General features: G+C 45.3%; 1 protein-coding gene across 3 annotated transcripts in view; it reads left to right on the forward strand.

Moving 5' to 3' along the window:
• The window catches only part of fbn1 (fibrillin 1), a 183,306-nt gene that overhangs the window by 150,026 nt on the left and 11,733 nt on the right, over window positions 1–21,547 (forward strand). For 2 of the 3 annotated variants that reach the window (XM_065012132.1, XM_065012131.1), the window contains exons 55-63: window positions 310–432; window positions 8,948–9,079; window positions 9,573–9,698; window positions 9,790–9,996; window positions 11,028–11,153; window positions 12,276–12,398; window positions 13,525–13,641; window positions 17,026–17,154; window positions 17,402–17,521. In XM_065012132.1, coding sequence (XP_064868204.1) covers window positions 310–432; window positions 8,948–9,079; window positions 9,573–9,698; window positions 9,790–9,996; window positions 11,028–11,153; window positions 12,276–12,398; window positions 13,525–13,641; window positions 17,026–17,154; window positions 17,402–17,521 — 1,203 coding nt within the window. Of the gene's footprint in view, window positions 1–309; window positions 433–8,947; window positions 9,080–9,572; window positions 9,699–9,789; window positions 9,997–11,027; window positions 11,154–11,262; window positions 11,538–12,275; window positions 12,399–13,524; window positions 13,642–17,025; window positions 17,155–17,401; window positions 17,522–21,547 lie in introns of those variants that run through there. The other variant, XM_065012133.1, reaches the window with a different exon arrangement.

Raw genomic sequence — 21,547 nt, forward strand, 5'->3', positions numbered from 1 at the left:
CACTTTCTAGCATACTAGGAAGAACCCTATGTAGCATACTAGGAAGAACCCTATGTAGCATACTAGGAAGAACCCTATGTAGCATACTAGGAAGAACCCTATGTAGCATACTAGGAAGAACCCTATGTAGCATACTAGGAAGAACCCTATGTAGCATACTAGGAAGAACCCTATATAGCATACTAGCACACTATAATATACATTTCTGTTTTTCCCCACAACCTGACCTTTCTCTTATCTTCTCCCTCACCCCCCTCCTCTCTCTCTCCCTCACTCTTTCACTCTCCACCCCCCCCCCCTCGTCTCCAGATGTGAATGAGTGTTCCCAGAATCTTTTGCTGTGTGCGTTCCGCTGCGTGAACGTGATTGGTTCCTACGAGTGTAAATGTCCAACAGGCTACGTGCTGCGAGAGGACAAGAGGATGTGCAGAGGTAAAGCTAACGCAGGGACTGGAATCTGCTATAGATATCTACTATAGGCCAGTAGGGACTGGAATCTGCTATAGATATCTACTATAGGCTGTAGGGACTGGAATCTGCTATAGATGTCTACTATAGGCCTGTAGGGACTGGAATCTGCTATAGATATCTACTATAGGCCAGTAGGGACTGGAATCTGCTATAGATATCTACTATAGGCCTGTAGGGACTGGAATCTGCTATAGATATCTACTATAGGCCTGTAGGGACTGGAATCTGCTATAGATATCTACTATAGGTCTGTAGGGATTGGAATCTGCTATAGATATCTACTATAGGCCTGTAGGGACTGGAATCTGCTATAGATATCTACTATAGGCCTGTAGGGACTGGAATCTGCTATAGATATCTACTATAGGCTGTAGGGACTGGAATCTGCCATAGATATCTACTATAGGCCTGTAGGGACTGGAATCTGCTATAGATATCTACTATAGGCCTGTAGGGACTGGAATCTGCTATAGATATCTACTATAGGCTGTAGGGACTGGAATCTGCTATAGATATCTACTATAGGCCTGTAGGGACTGGAATCTGCTATAGATATCTACTATAGGCCTGTAGGGACTGGAATCTGCTATAGATATCTACTATAGGCCTGTAGGGACTGGAATCTGCTATAGATATCTACTATAGGTCTGTAGGGACTGGAATCTGCTATAGATATCTACTATAGGCTGGAATCTGCTAGATATCTACTATAGGCCTGTAGGGACTGGAATCTGCTATAGATATCTACTATAGGCCTGTAGGGACTGGAATCTGCTATAGATATCTACTATAGGCTGTAGGGACTGGAATCTGCTATAGATATCTACTATAGGCCTGTAGGGACTGGAATCTGCTATAGATATCTACTATAGGCCTGTAGGGACTGGAATCTGCTATAGATATCTACTATAGGTCTGTAGGGACTGGAATCTGCTATAGATATCTACTATAGGTCTGTAGGGACTGGAATCTGCTATAGATATCTACTATAGGTCTGTAGGGACTGGAATCTGCTATAGATATCTACTATAGGTCTGTAGGGACTGGAATCTGCTATAGATATCTACTATAGGCCTGTAGGGACTGGAATCTGCTATAGATATCTACTATAGGTCTGTAGGGACTGGAATCTGCTATAGATATCTACTATAGGTCTGTAGGGACTGGAATCTGCTATAGATATCTACTATAGGTCTGTAGGGACTGGAATCTGCTATAGATATCTACTATAGGTCTGTAGGGACTGGAATCTGCTATAGATATCTACTATAGGTCTGTAGGGACTGGAATCTGCTATAGATATCTACTATAGGTCTGTAGGGACTGGAATCTGCTATAGATATCTACTATAGGCTGTAGGGACTGGAATCTGCTATAGATATCTACTATAGGCTGTAGGGACTGGAATCTGCTATAGATATCTACTATAGGCCGTAGGGACTGGAATCTGCTATAGATATCTACTATAGGTCTGTAGGGACTGGAATCTGCTATAGATATCTACTATAGGTCTGTAGGGACTGGAATCTGCTATAGATATCTACTATAGGTCTGTAGGGACTGGAATCTGCTATAGATATCTACTATAGGTCTGTAGGGACTGGAATCTGCTATAGATATCTACTATAGGTCTGTAGGGACTGGAATCTGCTATAGATATCTACTATAGGCCTGTAGGGACTGGAATCTGCTATAGATATCTACTATAGGCCTGTAGGGACTGGAATCTGCTATAGATATCTACTATAGGCCGTAGGGACTGGAATCTGCTGTAGATATCTACTATAGGCCGTAGGGACTGGAATCTGCTGTAGATATCTACTATAGGCCGTAGGGACTGGAATCTGCTATAGATATCTACTATAGGCCTGTAGGGACTGGAATCTACTATAGATATCTACTATAGGCCGTAGGGACTGGAATCTGCTATAGATATCTACTATAGGCCTGTAGGGACTGGAATCTACTATAGGCCTATAGGGACTGGATTTATGCAATAAGGCCTAAGGGGTGTAGTATAGGGCCAATGTACCACGGCTAAGGGCTGTTCTTAAGCACAACGCCTATTGCTATTTTAAACTGGTTACCAATGTAATTAGAGCAGTAAACATTTGTTTGTTATTGTCACGTTCGTCATAACAAGGAGACCAATGCGCAGCGTGATAAGAATACATACTTCTTATAATGAAGAATAAACTCTGAACAATCTATACAAAGCAACACAGACGCTATGATACACGCGTACTGACAGGCAACTACACATAGACAATAACCCACAAAACCAAAATGGCAAATGGCAACCTAAATAGGATCCCCAATCAGAGACAACAATAAACAGCTGTCTCTGATTGGGAACCAATTCAGGCCACCATAGACCTACATATACCTAGACATACTAAAACCCCATAGATATACAAAAAACCCTAGACAGGACAAAACACCTAGACAATACAAAAACTAAACCAACCACCCTTGTCACACCCTGACCTAACCAAAATAATAAAGAAAACAAAGATAACTAAGGTCAGGGCGTGACAGTTATACCCATGGTATACGGTCTGATATACCATGGCTGTCAGCCAATCAGCATTCAGGGTTCGAATCACCCAGTTTATAATATACTATAGATATCTTACTTTAGGGCCTGTAGGTATGGCAGTGACTGGAATCTGCTATAGATACTAAATGGACTGTAGAGACTGTAGGTACAGCAGGGACTGGAATCTGCTATAGATACTAAATGGACTGTAGAGACTGTAGGTACAGCAGGGACTGGAATCTGCTATAGATACTAAATGGACTGTAGAGACTGTAGGTACAGCAGGGACTGGAATCTGCTATAGATACTAAATGGACTGTAGAGACTAGGTACAGCAGGGACTGGAATCTGCTATAGATACTAAATGGACTGTAGAGACTGTAGGTACAGCAGGGACTGGAATCTGCCATAGATACTAAATGGACTGTAGAGACTGTAGGTACAGCAGGGACTGGAATCTGCTATAGATACTAAATGGACTGTAGAGACTGTAGGTACAGCAGGGACTGGAATCTGCTATAGATACTAAATGGACTGTAGAGACTGTAGGTACAGCAGGGACTGGCATCTGCCATAGATACTAAATGGACTGTAGAGACTGTAGGTACAGCAGGGACTGGAATCTGCCATAGATACTAAATGGACTGTAGAGACTGTAGGTACAGCAGGGACTGGAATCTGCTATAGATACTAAATGGACTGTAGAGACTGTAGGTACAGCAGGGACTGGAATCTGCTATAGATACTAAATGGACTGTAGAGACTGTAGGTACAGCAGGGACTGGAATCTGCTATAGATACTAAATGGACTGTAGAGACTAGGTACAGCAGGGACTGGAATCTGCTATAGATACTAAATGGACTGTAGAGACTGTAGGTACAGCAGGGACTGGAATCTGCTATAGATACTAAATGGACTGTAGAGACTGTAGGTACAGCAGGGACTGGAATCTGCTATAGATACTAAATGGACTGTAGAGACTGTAGGTACAGCAGGGACTGGCATCTGCCATAGATACTAAATGGACTGTAGAGACTGTAGGTACAGCAGGGACTGGAATCTGCCATAGATACTAAATGGACTGTAGAGACTGTAGGTACAGCAGGGACTGGAATCTGCTATAGATACTAAATGGACTGTAGAGACTGTAGGTACAGCAGGGACTGGAATCTGCTATAGATACTAAATGGACTGTAGAGACTGTAGGTACAGCAGGGACTGGCATCTGCCATAGATACTAAATGGACTGTGGAGACTGTAGGTACAGCAGGGACTGGAATCTGCTATAGATACTAAATGGACTGTAGAGACTGTAGGTACAGCAGGGACTGGAATCTGCTATAGATACTAAATGGACTGTAGAGACTGTAGGTACAGCAGGGACTGGAATCTGCCATAGATACTAAATGGACTGTGGAGACTGTAGGTACAGCAGGGACTGGAATCTGCTATAGATACTAAATGGACTGTAGAGACTAGGTACAGCAGGGACTGGAATCTGCTATAGATACTAAATGGACTGTAGAGACTGTAGGTACAGCAGGGACTGGAATCTGCTATAGATACTAAATGGACTGTAGAGACTGTAGGTACAGCAGGGACTGGAATCTGCAATATATACTAAATGGACTGTAGGGACAGCAGGGACTGGAATCTGCTATAGATACTAAATGGACTGTAGAGACTGTAGGTACAGCAGGGACTGGAATCTGCTATAGATACTAAATGGACTGTGGAGACTGTAGGTACAGCAGGGACTGGAATCTGCTATAGATACTAAATGGACTGTAAATCATTTATGTGTGTGTATGTTATCGTCCGCGTGTGTGAGTTTGAGTGTGTGTATGTTATCGTCCGCGTGTGTGTGAGTTTGAGTGTGTGTGTATCAAATCAAATCATATCAAATTTTATTTGTCACATACACATGGTTAGCAGATGTTAATGCGAGTGTAGCGAAATGCTTGTGCTTCTAGTTCCGACAATGCAGTGATAACCAACAAGTAATCTAACTAACAATTCCAAAACTACTGTCTTATACACAGTGTAAGGGGATAAGGAATATGTACATAAGGATATATGAATGAGTGATGGTACAGAGCAGCATACAGTAGATGGTATCGAGTACAGTATATACATATGAGATGAGTATGTAGACAAAGTAAACAAAGTGGCATAGTTAAAGTGGCTAGTGACATAAGAATGCAGTCGATGATCTAGAGTACAGTATATACATATGCATATGAGATGAATAGTGTAGGGTAAGTAACATTATATAAGGTAGCATTGTTTAAAGTGGCTAGTGATATATTTACATCATTTCCCATCAATTCCCATTATTAAAGTGGCTGGAGTTGGGTCAGTGTCAATGACAGTGTGTTGGCAGCAGCCACTCAATGTTAGTGATTGCTGTTTAACAGTCTGATGGCCTTGAGATAGAAGCTGTTTTTCAGTCTCTCGGTCCCAGCTTTGATGCACCTGTACTGACCTCGCCTTCTGGATGATAGCGGGGTGAACAGGCAGTGGTTCGGGTGGTTGATGTCCTTGATGATCTTTATGGCCTTCCTGTAACATCGGGTGGTGTAGGTGTCCTGGAGGGCAGGTAGTTTGCCCCCGGTGATGCGTTGTGCAGACCTCACTACCCTCTGGAGAGCCTTACGGTTGAGGGCGGAGCAGTTGCCGTACCAGGCGGTGATACAGCCCGCCAGGATGCTCTCGATTGTGCATCTGTAGAAGTTTGTGAGTGCTTTTGGTGACAAGCCGAATTTCTTCAGCCTCCTGAGGTTGAAGAGGCGCTGCTGCGCCTTCTTCACGACGCTGTCAGTGTGAGTGGACCAATTCAGTTTGTCTGTGATGTGTATGCCGAGGAACTTAAAACTTGCTACCCTCTCCACTACTGATCCATCGATGTGGATAGGGGGTGTTCCCTCTGCTGTTTCCTGAAGTCCACAATCATCTCCTTAGTTTTGTTGACGTTGAGTGTGAGGTTATTTTCCTGACACCACACTCCGAGGGCCCTCACCTCCTCCCTGTAGGCCGTCTCGTCGTTGTTGGTAATCAAGCCTACCACTGTTGTGTCGTCCGCAAACTTGATGATTGAGTTGGAGGCGTGCATGGCCACGCAGTCGTGGGTGAACAGGGAGTACAGGAGAGGGCTCAGAACGCACCCTTGTGGGGCCCCCGTGTTGAGGATCAGCGGGAGGAGATGTTGTTGCCTACCCTCACCACCTGTGGGCGGCCCGTCAGGAAGTCCAGTACCCAGTTGCACAGGGCGGGGTCGAGACCCAGGGTCCCGAGCTTGATGACGAGCTTGGAGGGTACTATGGTATTGAATGCCGAGCTGTAGTCGATGAACAGCATTCTCACATAGGTATTCCTCTTGTCCAGGTGGGTTAGGGCAGTGTGCAGTGTGGTTGAGATTGCATCGTCTGTGGACCTATTTGGGCGGTAAGCAAATTGGAGTGGGTCTAGGGTGTCAGGTAGGGTGGAGGTGATATGGTCCTTGACTAGTCTCTCAAAGCACTTCATGATGACGGAAGTGAGTGCTACGGGGCGGTAGTCGTTTAGCTCACTTACCTTAGCTTTCTTGGGAACAGGAACAATGGTGGCCCTCTTGAAGCATGTGGGAACAGCAGACTGGTATAGGGATTGATTGAATATGTCCGTAAACACACCAGCCAGCTGGTCTGCGCATGCTCTGAGGGCGCGGCTGGGGATGCCGTCTGGGCCTGCAGCCTTGCGAGGGTTAACACGTTTAAATGTCTTACTCACCTCGGCTGCAGTGAAGGAGAGACCGCATGTTTTCGTTGCAGGCCGTGTCAGTGGCACTGTATTGTCCTCAAAGCGGGCAAAAAGTGATTTAGTCTGCCTGGGAGCAAGACATCCTGGTCCGTGACTGGGCTGGGTTTCTTCTTGTAGTCCGTGATTGACTGTAGACCCTGCCACATGCCTCTTGTGTCTGAGCCATTGAATTGAGATTCCACTTTGTCTCTGTACTGACGCTTAGCTTGTTTAATAGCCTTGCGGAGGGAATAGCTGCATTGTTTATATTCGGACATATTACCAGACACCTTGCCCTGATTAAAAGCAGTGGTTCGCGCTTTCAGTTTCACGCGAATGCTGCCATCAATCCACGGTTTCTGGTTTGGGAATGTTTTTATCGTTGCTATGGGAACGACATCTTCGACGCACGTTCTAATGAACTCGCACACCGAATCAGCGTATTCGTCAATATTTCCATCTGACGCAATACGAAACATGTCCCAGTCCACGTGATGGAAGCAGTCTTGGAGTGTGGAGTCAGCTTGGTCTGACCTGTAGAGACTGTAGGTACAGCAGGGACTGGAATCTGCTATAGATACTAAATGGACTGTAGAGACTGTAGGTACAGCAGGGACTGGAATCTGCTATAGATACTAAATGGACTGTAGAGACTGTAGGTACAGCAGGGACTGGAATCTTCTATAGATACTAAATGGACTGTAGAGACTGTAGGTACAGCAGGGACTGGAATCTGCTATAGATACTAAATGGACTGTGGAGACTGTAGGTACAGCAGGGACTGGAATCTGCTATAGATACTAAATGGACTGTAGAGACTGTAGGTACAGCAGGGACTGGAATCTGCTATAGATACTAAATGGACTGTAGAGACTAGGTACAGCAGGGACTGGAATCTGCTATAGATACTAAATGGACTGTAGAGACTGTAGGTACAGCAGGGACTGGAATCTGCTATAGATACTAAATGGACTGTAGAGACTGTAGGTACAGCAGGGACTGGAATCTAAATGGACTATAGATACTAAATGGACTGTCTTCTATAGATACTAAATGGACTGTAGAGACTGTAGGTACAGCAGGGACTGGAATCTGCTATAGATACTAAATGGACTGTGGAGACTGTAGGTACAGCAGGGACTGGAATCTGCTATAGATACTAAATGGACTGTAGAGACTGTAGGTACAGCAGGGACTGGAATCTGCTATAGATACTAAATGGACTGTAGAGACTAGGTACAGCAGGGACTGGAATCTGCTATAGATACTAAATGGACTGTAGAGACTAGGTACAGCAGGGACTGGAATCTGCTATAGATACTAAATGGACTGTAGAGACTGTAGGTACAGCAGGGACTGGAATCTGCTATAGATACTAAATGGACTGTAGAGACTGTAGGTACAGCAGGGACTGGAATCTGCTATAGATACTAAATGGACTGTAGAGACTGTAGGTACAGCAGGGACTGGAATCTGCTATAGATACTAAATGGACTGTAGAGACTGTAGGTACAGCAGGGACTGGAATCTGCTATAGATACTAAATGGACTGTAGAGACTGTAGGTACAGCAGGGACTATGGGAATGTAGAGAATCATTCAACATTCCATAGTCTGTCGTCAGTACAGTGCAGCTAAACCAGAAATGTCTTTTAGGATTCTGCGGTGACAGTTACTTCTCATCCCCGGTGACGTCACTGTATGAGGCTTCAGCTATCTACCATCTTACATAAGGCTTGGAGTCTCCACCTCACCCCTGCCTCAACTCTCTGTATCGGAATAAGACTTTATAAACACTGTGTGGGAGAGAGAGAGCATAACAAGGGTTTTACAAGGGGAGGAGAGGGAACCAGTGTTGAGTCAGAGACAGACAGGAGACAGGAGGAAGATGTCAGTGTGTGGACTATAGGCTGGTATTTACATTACTATTATAAACAGACCTTTATATACTCTGGGAGGGCTGGAAACACACATCCTCTGTTACCCAGGAAAGCACTTTGTCACACACATACACACATGCACACGCGCACACACACACACACAAGCTTCGACACACACTTGTGCACAAATTCACGCATGCTCACACACACACACTCAGATACAAGCACACACATTATGGTACACACACTCACGGTGTGTGTTCTCTCCCCTCCCCTGCAGACCAGAATGAGTGTGAGGATGGGCTGGATGACTGTGAGAGCAGAGGGATGCGCTGTAAGAACCTCATCGGAACCTACATGTGTATCTGTAACCCTGGTTACACACGGGCCCCTAACGGAGAGGGCTGCATAGGTAAGACACACACACTAACACATACAATTCTGGTTTTATCACCAGTTCATGGCTGGTCTATTTTATGGGGTTATTCAATTCACATATACACCAAACTTACCAAGACACCAAAGAGGAGTATGATCCCATACAATGTACACACACACAATATTCCTATCATCTACTTGTAGTAGCAAACAATACATGTGCTAATGGATCTGTAGTTCATGTAGGGTTCCGTTGAGGTTAGAACCATCACACTTCATGGGGATTTGTCCATCTGGTGAACTACTGCAATAAACTGACATTCATCTCACAATATCTGATATAGTTTTATGCAGACTACCCTGCAGATCTGTTCTGGATTTAATCACTACATCTTCACCGTGTGTGTGTGTGTGTGTGTGTGTGTGTGTGTGTGTGTGTGTGTGTGTGTGTGTGTGTGTGTGTGTGTGTGTGTGTGTGTGTGTGTGTGTGTGTGTGTGTGTGTGTGTGTGTGTGTGTGTGTGTGTAGATCTGAACGAATGCTCTGCTAAGCCAGGTATCTGTGAGAACGGTCGTTGTGAGAACACGGTTGGAAGCTATCGCTGCAGGTGTGACCAAGGCTTCAGCGCCAACCCTACACAGACTGAATGTATAGGTAAATACACCCCTTTCCCTACATCTCTCTCACTCACACTCTCACTCTATCTCTCACTCACTCTCTCTCTCTCCCTCTCCCTCTCATCTAGATAACCGCCAGGGACTGTGTTTCACGGAGGTGTTGACTACACTGTGCCAGATGCAGTCCAGTAGCAGGAACAGTGTGACTAAGTCTGAGTGTTGCTGTGACGGAGGACGAGGCTGGGGCTCTAACTGTGAGCTGTGTCCTCTACCTGGGACCACACACTACAAGAAGATGTGTCCACTGGGGCCCGGATACACAACAGACGGCAAAGGTAGAAATACTCACTCATATCTATACACAACCCTGCACCATGGATGGTACACAATCACTAGTCCACTGAGCTAAAGCCGAGGCAATAGCTCTGTGACATCACATTGTCTTCAGCTCTCACCAAACTACCTCCACTTTATGGACGGTTGGGATCTACCTGAGGACTACTCAGGCAAATGCAGATGAGTGTGTGTTTATTATGATAATGTTGTAGTTGACAGGACTCTCTCTCCCTCAGACATTGATAAGTGTGTGTTTATTATGGTAATGTTGTAGTTGACAGGACTCTCTCTCCCTCAGACATATGAGTGTGTGTTTATTATGATAATGTTGTAGTTGACAGGACTCTCTCTCCCTCAGACATTGATAAGTGTGTGTTTATTATGATAATGTTGTAGTTGACAGGACTCTCTCTCCCTCAGACATATGAGTGTGTGTTTATTATGATAATGTTGTAGTTGACAGGACTCTCTCTCCCTCAGACATTGATAAGTGTGTGTTTATTAGGATAATGTTGTAGTTGACAGGACTCTCTCTCCCTCAGACATATGAGTGTGTGTTTATTATGATAATGTTGTAGTTGACAGGACTCTCTCTCCCTAAGACATGGATAAGTGTGTGTTTATTATGATAATGTTGTAGTTGACAGGACTCTCTCTCCCTCAGACATATGAGTGTGTGTTTATTATGATAATGTTGTAGTTGACAGGACTCTCTCTCCCTAAGACATGGATAAGTGTGTGTTTATTATGATAATGTTGTAGTTGACAGGACTCTCTCTCCCTAAGACATTGATAAGTGTGTGTTTATTAGGATAATGTTGTAGTTGACAGGACTCTCTCTCCCTCAGACATATGAGTGTGTGTTTATTATGATAATGTTGTAGTTGACAGGACTCTCTCTCCCTCAGACATATGAGTGTGTGTTTATTATGATAATGTTGTAGTTGACAGGACTCTCTCTCCCTAAGACATTGATAAGTGTGTGTTTATTATGATAATGTTGTAGTTGACAGGACTCTCTCTCCCTCAGACATAGATGAGTGTCGTGTGATGGGGAACCTGTGTGTGAACGGACAGTGTGTCAACAGCCTGGGCTCCTACAGCTGTGTGTGTAAAACTGGGTACACCACAGATATCACTGGCACCCTGTGTGTGGGTAAGACTACGACACTAACACTGTCTAAGGTCCAGCCCCAAATCACACTCTATTTCCTACTTAGTGCACTACCTTTGACCAGGCTTTCTCCTCCCTCTCTCCTGTGTAGATATGGATGAGTGTAACTTCTCTCTCTCCTGTGTAGATATGGATGTGTGTAACTTCTCACTCTCCTATGTAGATATGGTTGAGTGTAACTTCTCTCTTTCCTGTGTAGATATGGATGAGTGTAACTTCTCTCTCTCCTGTGTAGATGTGGATGAGTGTAACTTCTCTCTCTCCTGTGTAGATGTGGATGAGTGTTACTTGTCTCTCTCCTGTGTAGATGTGGATGAGTGTAACTTCTCTCTCCTGTGTAGATGTGGATGAGTGTAACTTCTCTCTCCTGTGTAGATATGGATGAGTGTAACTTCTCTCTCCTCTCTAGATGTGGATGAGTGTAACTTCTCTCTCCTCTAGATGTGGATGAGTGTAGCTTCTCTCTCTCCTCTCTAGATATGGATGAGTGTAACTTCTATCTCCTGTGTAGATATGGATGAGTGTAACTTCTCTCTCTCCTGTGTAGATATGGATGAGTGTAACTTCTCTCTCTCTCTGTGTAGATATGGATGAGTGTAACTTCTCTCTCTCCTGTGTAGATGTGGATGAGTGTAACTTCTCTCTCTCCTGTGTAGATGTGGATGAGTGTAACTTCTCTCTCCTCTCTAGATATGGATGAGTGTAACTTCTCTCTCCTGTGTAGATATGGATGAGTGTAACTTCTCTCTCTCCTCTCTAGATATGGATGAGCGTAACTTGTCTCTCTCCTCTTTAGATATGGATGAGTGTAACTTCTCTCTCCTGTGTAGATATGGATGAGTGTAACTTGTCTCTCCTGTGTAGATATGGATGAGTGTAACTTCTCTCTCCTCTCTAGATGTGGATGAGTGTAACTTCTCTCTCTCCTGTGTAGATATGGATGAGTGTAACTTGTCTCTCCTGTGTAGATATGGATGAGTGTAACTTGTCTCTCCTGTGTAGATATGGATGAGTGTAACGTGTCTCTCCTGTGTAGATATGGATGAGTGTAACTTGTCTCTCCTGTGTAGATATGGATGAGTGTAACGTGTCTCTCCTGTGTAGATATGGATGAGTGTGTGCAGGCTCCTAAGCCGTGTAACTTCCTCTGTAAGAACACAGAGGGAAGCTACCTCTGTTCCTGTCCCAGAGGATACATCCTGCAGGAGGACGGCAAGAGCTGCCGAGGTGAGACATGCACAGACACACACACAGTCACAGTGACAGCCTCACACACACAGTGTGTGCATTTCCGTGTATGTGGTGAGCAGAGATTGTGATCTGTTGCATCTGGTAGGTCATGTGTTTATCAGTGTGTATGGTCAGTTTGGGGAGTTTATACAAACATAATTGGTCCATATTGCTCATTACCACTCTTGGCGACAGCTATGTTCACCCTTGGGCAGTATCTACACATGCTCACGCACACAGACACGCACAGACACACACACACTCAGACACACATACACACAAACACACTCAGACACACACATTCAGACACACGCACAAACTGTCCGCCTGGTTTCCACCATGTTTCCGGGGTCTGGTTCTGTGGCAGTTCATCAACAGGTCACTGACAGGAGAAGGACTGGAAACTAACTCTATACAGTTGTGGAGCTGGAATCTAACCTTTACTCTCTCTATCCCTCTCTCTCTCTATCCCTCTCTCTCTCTTTCCCCCTCTCTCTCTATCCCCCTCTCTCTCTATCCCTCTCTCTCTCTCTCTCTCTCTCTTTTCCCCCTCTCTCTCTATCCCTCTCTCTCTCTCTTTCCCCCTCTCTCTCTTTCCCCCTCTCTCTCTATCCCTCTCTCTCTCTCTCTATCCCCCTCTCTCTCTATCCCTCTCTCTCTCTCTTTCCCCCTCTCTCTCTCTTTCCCCCTCTCTCTATCCCTCTCTCTCTCTCTCTCTCTCTCTATCCCCCTCTCTCTATTCCCTCTCTCTCTCTATCCCTCTCTCTCTCTCTCCCCCTCTCTCTATCCCCCTCTCTCTCTATCCCTCTCTCTCTCTCTCGCTCCATCCCCCTCTCTCTATCCCCCTCTCTCTCTATCCGCCTCTCTCTCTATCCCCCTCTCTCTATCCCTCTCTCTTTCTATACCTCTCTCTCTCTCTCTCTCTCTCTCTCTCTCTATCCCTCTCTCTCTATCCCCCTCTCTCTATCCCCCTCTCTCCCTATCCCCCTCTCTCTATCCCCCGCTCTCTCTATCCCCCTCTCTCTCTCTCTATCCCTCTCTCCCTATCCCCTCTCTCTCTATCCCCCTCTCTCTATCCCCCTCTCTCTCTCTCTCTCTCTCTCTCTCTCTCCCTTCCTCTCAGATCTGGATGAGTGTCAGAGCAAACAGCACAACTGTCAGTTCCTGTGTGTGAACACCATCGGAGGATTCACCTGCAAATGTCCTCCAGGCTTCACCCAGCACCATACTGCCTGCATAGGTAACACACACACACACACACACACACACAAACTCCTCCTTCCTCCACTCGACTAGGCTTTACAAACATAACCAAATGTAGCCACTTATCTTCCATCTCTCCCCATAAAAAGTCTCTTTAATGTTCTCCGTCTGCTATCACACATCAGATTGGGCTCAACTGAACTGTCGCCATGACAACTTAACAATGACTTGTTGTGGAATTTTGCAGTCTGTTGCCATGGTTACAACAGGGGTTTTCCATTCCGCACTTCAGCTCCCATGACTTTGTGGCTAGACAGCCTCCCTCCGTCCATTGGTCAATCAGCCAGTCAGTCTGTGGTGAATTAGTTTTACCTAGCCCGAGTAACAAGGTGGGTGAAGGTTGCATATTTGAGACCATTCCATTGGTCCTGCACTGGCCAAGGTCAAACAGATGCACCCAGTCAGTCAGTCAGTCAGTAAATCAGTCGGTAAGTCACTCAGACAGTCTGTTGTTGACCAATGGTCTTTCTCTCTCTACCTCTCGCTCACCCCCACTCTCCCCTCTCTCCTCCTCTCTTCTCCCGCTCTCCTTCCAGATAGTAATGTCTCTCTCTCTCTGTAGATAGTAATGAGACTCTCTCTCTCTGTAGATAGTAATGTCTCTCTCTCTCTGTAGATAGTAATGTCTCTCTCTCTCTGTAGATAGTAATGAGTCTCTCTCTCTCTCTCTCTGTAGATAGTAATGAGTCTCTCTCTCTCTCTCTCTGTAGATAGTAATGAATGTCTCTCTCTCTGTAGATAGGAATGAATGTCTCTCTCTCTGTAGATAGTAATGTCTCTCTCTCTGTAGATAGTAATGAGACTCTCTCTCTCTGTAGATAGTAATGTCTCTCTCTCTGTAGATAGTAATGAGACTCTCTCTCTCTGTAGATAGTAATGTCTCTCTCTCTCTGTAGATAGTAATGTCTCTCTCTGTAGATAGTAATGTATCTCTCTCTCTGTAGATAGTAATGTCTCTCTCTGTAGATAGTAATGAATGTCTCTCTCTGTAGATAGTAATGTCTCTCTCTCTCTGTAGATAGTAATGTCTCTCTCTCTCTGTAGATAGTAATGTCTCTCTCTCTCTGTAGATAGTAATGTCTCGCTCTCTCTGTAGATAGTAATGAGTCTCTCTCTCTGTAGATAGTAATGAGTGTCTCTCTCTCTGTAGATAGTAATGAATGTCTCTCTCTCTGTAGATAGTAATGCATGTCTCTCTCTCTGTAGATAGTAATGAGTCTCTCTCTGTAGATAGTAATGACTCTCTCTCTCTGTAGATAGTAATGCATGTCTCTCTCTCTGTAGATAGTAATGAGTCTCTCTCTCTGTAGATAGTAATGAGTGTCTCTCTCTGTAGATAGTAATGAATGTCTCTCTCTCTTTCTGTAGATAGTAATGAATGTCTCTCTCTCTCTCTGTAGATAGTAATGAGTGTCTCTCTCTCTGTAGATGGTAATGAATGTCTCTCTCTCTTTCTGTAGATAGTAATGAATGTCTCTCTCTCTCTGTAGATAGTAATGAGTGTCTCTCTCTCTGTAGATGGTAATGAATGTCTCTCTCTCTTTCTGTAGATAGTAATGAATGTCTCTCTCTCTTTCTGTAGATAGTAATGAATGTCTCTCTCTCTTTCTGTAGATAGTAATGAATGTCTCTCTCTCTTTCTGTAGATAGTAATGAATGTCTCTCTCTCTTTCTGTAGATAGTAATGAATGTCTCTCTCTCTCTCTGTAGATAGTAATGAATGTCTCTCTCTCTTTCTGTAGATAGTAATGAATGTCTCTCTCTCTTTCTGTAGATAGTAATGAGTCTCTCTCTCTGTAGATAGTAATGAGTGTCTCTCTCTCTCTGTAGATAGTAATGAATGTCTCTCTCTCTTTCTGTAGATAGTAATGAATGTCTCTCTCTCTTTCTGTAGATAGTAATGAATGTCTCTCTCTCTTTCTGTAGATAGTAATGAATGTCTCTTTCTGTAGATAGTAATGAATGTCTCTCTCTCTTTCTGTAGATAGTAATGAATGTCTCTCTCTCTGTAGATAGTAATGAATGTCTCTCTCTCTTTCTGTAGATAGTAATGAATGTCTCTCTCTCTTTCTGTAGATAGTAATGAATGTCTCTCTCTCTGTAGATAGTAATGAGTGTCTCTCTGTAGATAGTAATGAATGTCTCTCTCTCTTTCTGTAGATAGTAATGAATGTCTCTCTCTCTTTAGTAGATAGTAATGAATGTCTCTCTCTCTGTAGATAGTAATGAGTGTCTCTCTCTCTCTGTAGATAGTAATGAATGTCTCTCTCTCTTTCTGTAGATAGTAATGAATGTCTCTCTCTCTCTGTAGATAGTAATGAATGTCTCTCTCTCTTTCTGTAGATAGTAATGAGTGTCTCTCTCTCTCTGTAGATAGTAATGAGTGTCTCTCTCTCTTTCTGTAGATAGTAATGAATGTCTCTCTCTCTTCTGTAGATAGTAATGAGTGTCTCTCTCTCTTTCTGTAGATAGTAATGAATGTCTCTCTCTCTTTCTGTAGATAGTAATGAATGTCTCTCTCTCTCTCTGTAGATAGTAATGAGTGTCTCTCTCTCTTTCTGTAGATAGTAATGAATGTCTCTCTCTCTTCTGTAGATAGTAATGAATGTCTCTCTCTCTCTCTGTAGATAGTAATGAATGTCTCTCTCTCTTTCTGTAGATAGTAATAAGTGTCTCTCTCTCTCTGTAGATAGTAATGAGTGTCTCTCTCTCTTTCTGTAGATAGTAATGAATGTCTCTCTCTTTCTGTAGATAGTAATGAATGTCTCTCTCTCTTTCTGTAGATAGTAATGAGTGTCTCTCTCTCTGTAGATAGTAATGAGTGTCTCTCTCTCTCTGTAGATAGTAATGAATGTCTCTCTCTCTTTCTGTAGATAGTAATGAATGTCTCTCTCTCTTTCTGTAGATAGTAATGAATGTCTCTCTCTCTTTCTGTAGATAGTAATGAATGTCTCTCTCTCTTTCTGTAGATAGTAATGAATGTCTCTCTCTCTGTAGATAGTAATGAATGTCTCTCTCTCTTTCTGTAGATAGTAATGAATGTCTCTCTCTCTTTCTGTAGATAGTAATGAATGTCTCTCTCTCTGTAGATAGTAATGAGTGTCTCTCTCTCTGTAGATGGTAATGAATGTCTCTCTCTCTTTCTGTAGATAGTAATGAATGTCTCTCTCTCTTTCTGTAGATAGTAATGAGTCTCTCTCTCTGTAGATAGTAATGAGTGTCTCTCTCTCTGTAGATAGTAATGAGTGTCTCTCTCTCTCTGTAGATAGTAATGAATGTCTCTCTCTCTTTCTGTAGATAGTAATGAATGTCTCTCTCTCTTTCTGTAGATAGTAATGAATGTCTCTCTCTCTCTCTGTAGATAATAATGAATGTGGGTCGGACCCTGCTCTGTGTGGCTCTAATGGTGTGTGTCAGAACAGCCCAGGCAGCTTCAACTGCGAGTGTACTAGAGGATTCTCAATGGACCCCAATGGACAGAGCTGTGAAGGTCAGCCAATCACTGCCTCTCTTGGGATCAGCTGACTCCATACCCCTAGGCACTTTATATGGATCTGAAATGATCAGATAGGTATAGGCAATATGGCAATAACTCCACTATAAACAGGGATTTGGTAGAAACTTCACCTTTTTGCTTGTACCTATCCAGTACAGTTAGATAACTGTATGGCCACATAACTATTGTAATGCTGTGTGTGTGGGTGTTTGTTTGTGTGTGTGTGTGGTTTCCCTGGCAGATATGGATGAGTGTGATGGTAGCCACCGTTGTCAACATGGCTGTCAGAACCTGGTGGGAGGGTACCGGTGTAGCTGTCCTCAGGGATACCTACAACACTATCAATGGAACCAGTGTGTCGGTGAGTGGTACAGACTCTCTCTCTCTTTCTCTCAATCCTTCTCCCCCCCTGTCTGTCTGTCTGTCTTTCTCTCCCCCTGTCTGTCTCTCCCCCTGTCTGTCTCTCCCCCTGTCTGTCTGTCTGTCTGTCCCCCCTGTCTGTCTATCTGTCTGTCTTTCTCTCCCCCCCTGTCTGTCTGTCTTCTGTCTTTCTCTCCCCCTGTCTGTCTGTCTTCTGTCTTTCTCTCCCCGCCCTGTCTGTCTGTCTGTCTGTCTGTCTGTCTGTCTTTCTCTCCCCTGTCTGTCTGTCTGTCTGTCTGTCTGTCTGTCTGTCTGTCTGTCTGTCTGTCTGTCTGTCTGTCTGTCTTCTGTCTTTCTCTCCCCCTGTCTGTCTGTCTTCTGTCTTTCTCTCCCCCTGTCTGTCTGTCTGTCTTCTGTCTGTTTCTGTCTTTCTCTCCCTGTCTGTCTGTCTGTCTGTCTGTCTTTCTCTCCCCCTCTCTGTCTGTCTTCTGTCTTTCTCTCCCCTGTCTGTCTGTCTGTCTGTATTTCTCTCCCCCTGTCTGTCTGTCTTCTGTCTTTCTCTCCCCCTGTCTGTCTGTCTTCTGTCTTTCTCTCCCCTGTCTGTCTGTCTGTCTGTCTGTCTGTCTGTCTGTCTGTCTTTTTCTCCCCCATGTCTGTCTGTCTTCTGTCTTTCTCTCCCCCTGTCTGTCTGTCTTCTGTCTTTCTCTCCCCCCCTGTCTGTCTGTCTGTCTTCTGTCTTTCTCTCCCCCTGTCTGTCTGTCTGTCTGTCTGTCTTCTGTCTTTCTCTCCCCCTCTGTCTGTCTTCTGTCTTTCTCTCCCCTGTCTTCTGTCTGTCTGTCTTTCTCTCCCCCTGTCTGTCTGTCTTCTGTCTTTCTCTCCCCTGTCTGTCTGTCTTCTGTCTTTCTCTCCCCCTGTCTGTCTGTCTTCTGTCTTTCTTCCCCTGTCTGTCTGTCTGTCTTCTTTCTCTCCCCCTGTCTGTCTGTCTTCTGTCTTTCTCTCCCCCTGTCTGTCTGTCTTCTGTCTTTCTCTCCCCCCTGTCTGTCTGTCTGTCTTTCTCCCCCCTTTTGTCTCTTCCCTGTCTGTCTGTCTGTCTTCTGTCTTTCTCTCCCCCTGTCTGTCTGTCTTCTGTCTTTCTCTCCCCTGTCTGTCTGTCTTCTGTCTTTCTCTCCCCCTGTCTCTGTCTTCTGTCTGTCTTCTGTCTTTCTCTCCCCCTGTCTGTCTGTCTTCTGTCTTTCTCCCCCTGTCTGTCTGTCTGTCTTCTGTCTTTCTCTCCCCCTGTCTGTCTGTCTTCTGTCTTCTGTCTGTCTTTCTGTCTTTCTCCCTCCCTGTCTGTCTGTCTTCTGTCTTTCTCTCCCCCCTGTCTGTCTGTCTTCTGTCTTTCTCTCCCCCTGTCTGTCTGTCTTCTGTCTTTCTCTCCCCTGTCTGTCTTCTGTCTTTCTCTTTTCTCTCCCCCCCGTCTGTCTGTCTTCTGTCTTTCTCTCCCCCCTGTCTGTTTGTCTTCTGTCTTTCCCCCTCCCTGTCTGTCTGTCTTCTGTCTTTCTCTCCCCACCTGTCTGTCTGTCTTCTGTCTTTCTCTCCCCCTATCTGCCTGTCTTCTGTCTTTCTCTCCCCCTGTCTGTCTGTCTGTCTTCTGTCTTTCTCTCCCTGCCCTGTCTGTCTGTCTTCTGTCTTTCTCTCCCCCCTGTCTGTTTGTCTTCTGTCTTTCTCTCCCCCTGTCTGTCTGTCTTCTGTCTTTCTCTCCCCCTGTCTGTCTGTCTTCTGTCTTTCTCTCCCCCTTGTCTGTCTGTCTTCTGTCTTTCTCTCCCCCCCGTCTGTCTGTCTGTCTTCTGTCTTTCTCTCCCCCTGTCTGTCTGTCTTCTGTCTTTCTCTCCCCCTTGTCTGTCTGTCTTCTGTCTTTTTCCCCCTCTCTGTCTGTCTTCTGTCTTTCTCTCCCCACCTGTCTGTCTGTCTGTCTTTCTCTCCCCCTGTCTGTCTTCTGTCTTCTGTCTTTCTCTCCCCTGTCTGTCTGTCTGTCTGTCTTTCTCTCCCCTGTCTGTCTGTCTGTCTTCTGTCTTTCTCTCCCCCTGTCTGTCTGTCTTCTGTCTTTCTCTCCCCCCTGTCTGTCTGTCTGTCTGTCTGTCTGTCTTGTCTCTCTCCCCTGTCTGTCTGTCTTCTGTCTTTCTCTCCCCCTGTCTGTCTGTCTGTCTGTCTGTCTTCTCTCTCCCCCTGTCTGTCTGTCTGTCTGTCTGTCTCTGTCTTTCTCTCCCCTCTGTCTGTCTGTCTGTCTGTCTGTCTTTCTCCCCCTGTCTGTCTGTCTGTCTGTCTGTCTTTCTCTCCCCCTGTCTGTCTGTCTTCTGTCTTTCTCTCCCCCCTGTCTGTCTGTCTTCTGTCTTTCTCTCCTTCTGTCTGTCTGTCTGTCTGTCTGTCTGTCTGTTTTCTCCCCCTGTCTGTCTGTCTGTCTTCTGTCTTTCTCCCCCTGTCTGTCTGTCTTCTGTCTTTCTCCCCCTGTCTGTCTGTCTGTCTGTCTGTCTTTCTCTCTGTCCCTGTCTGTCTGTCTGTCTTCTGTCTTTCTCTCCCCCTTGTCTGTCTGTCTTCTGTCTTTCTCTCCCCTGTCTGTCTGTCTGTCTCTGTCTTTCTCCCCCTGTCTGTCTGTCTTCTGTCTTTCTCTCCCCCTGTCTTCTGTCTTCTGTCTGTCTTCTGTCTTTCTCCCCCCCCTGTCTGTCTTCTGTCTTTCTCTCCCCCCTGTCTCTGTCTGTCTGTCTGTCTGTCTCTCTCCCCTCTGTCTGTTTGTCTTCTGTCTTTCTCTCCCCTGTCTGTCTGTCTTCTGTCTTTCTCTCCCCCTGTCTGTCTGTCTTCTGTCTTTCTCTCCCCCCTGTCTGTCTGTCTTCTGTCTTTCTCTCCCCCTGTCTGTCTGTCTTCTGTCTTTCTCTCCCCCTGTCTGTCTGTCTTCTGTCTTTCTCTCCCCTTCTGTCTGTCTGTCTGTCTGTCTTCTCTTTCTCCCCTGTCTGTCTGTCTTCTGTCTTTCTCTCCCCCTGTCTGTCTGTCTTCTGTCTTCTTTCTGTCTGTCTGTCTGTCTTCTGTCTGTCTGTCTTCTGTCTGTCTTTCTCTCCCCCCTGTCTGTCTGTCTTCTGTCTTTCTCTCCCCCTGTCTGTCTGTCTTCTGTCTTTCTCTCCCCTGTCTGTCTGTCTGTCTTCTGTCTTTCTCTCCCCTGTCTGTCTGTCTGTCTTCTGTCTGTCTCTTTCTCCCCTGTCTGTCTGTCTTCTGTCTTTCTCTCCCCCTGTCTGTCTGTCTTCTGTCTTTCTCTCCCCCCCTGTCTGTCTGTCTGTCTTCTGTCTTTCTCTCCCCCTGTCTGTCTGTCTGTCTTCTGTCTTTCTCTCCCCCTGTCTGTCTGTCTTCTGTCTTTCTCTCCCCCTGTCTGTCTGTCTTCTGTCTTTCTCTCCCCCTGTCTGTCTGTCTTCTGTGTCTTTCTCCCCTGTCTGTCTGTCTTCTGTCTTTCTCTCCCCCTGTCTGTCTGTCTTCTGTCTTCTGTCTTTCTCTCTCCCCCCCTGTCTGTCTGTCTGTCTGTCTTTCTCTCCCCTGTCTGTCTGTCTTCTGTCTTTCTCTCCCCCTGTCTGTCTGTCTTCTGTCTTTCTCTCCCCCCCCTGTCTGTCTGTCTCTTCTGTCTTTCTCTCCCCCTGTCTGTCTGTCTTCTGTCTTTCTCTCCCCCCCCTGTCTGTCTGTCTTCTGTCTTTCTCTCCCCCTGTCTGTCTGTCTTCTGTCTTTCTCTCCCCCTGTCTGTCTGTCTGTCTTCTGTCTTTCTCTCCCCTGTCTGTCTGTCTTCTGTCTTTCTCTCCCCCTGTCTGTCTGTCTTCTGTCTTTCTCTCCCCCTGTCTGTCTGTCTTCTGTCTTTCTCTCCCCCTGTCTGTCTGTCTTCTGTCTTTCTCTCCCCCTGTCTGTCTGTCTGTCTTCTGTCTTTCTCTCTCCCCCTGTCTTGTCTGTCTGTCTTCTGTCTTTCTCTCCCCTTTCTCTCCCCTGTCTGTCTGTCTTCTGTCTTTCTTCTCCCCTGTCT

Source organism: Oncorhynchus nerka, linkage group LG27, assembly GCF_034236695.1.
Source record: "Oncorhynchus nerka isolate Pitt River linkage group LG27, Oner_Uvic_2.0, whole genome shotgun sequence".
Classification (NCBI taxonomy): domain Eukaryota; kingdom Metazoa; phylum Chordata; class Actinopteri; order Salmoniformes; family Salmonidae; genus Oncorhynchus; species Oncorhynchus nerka.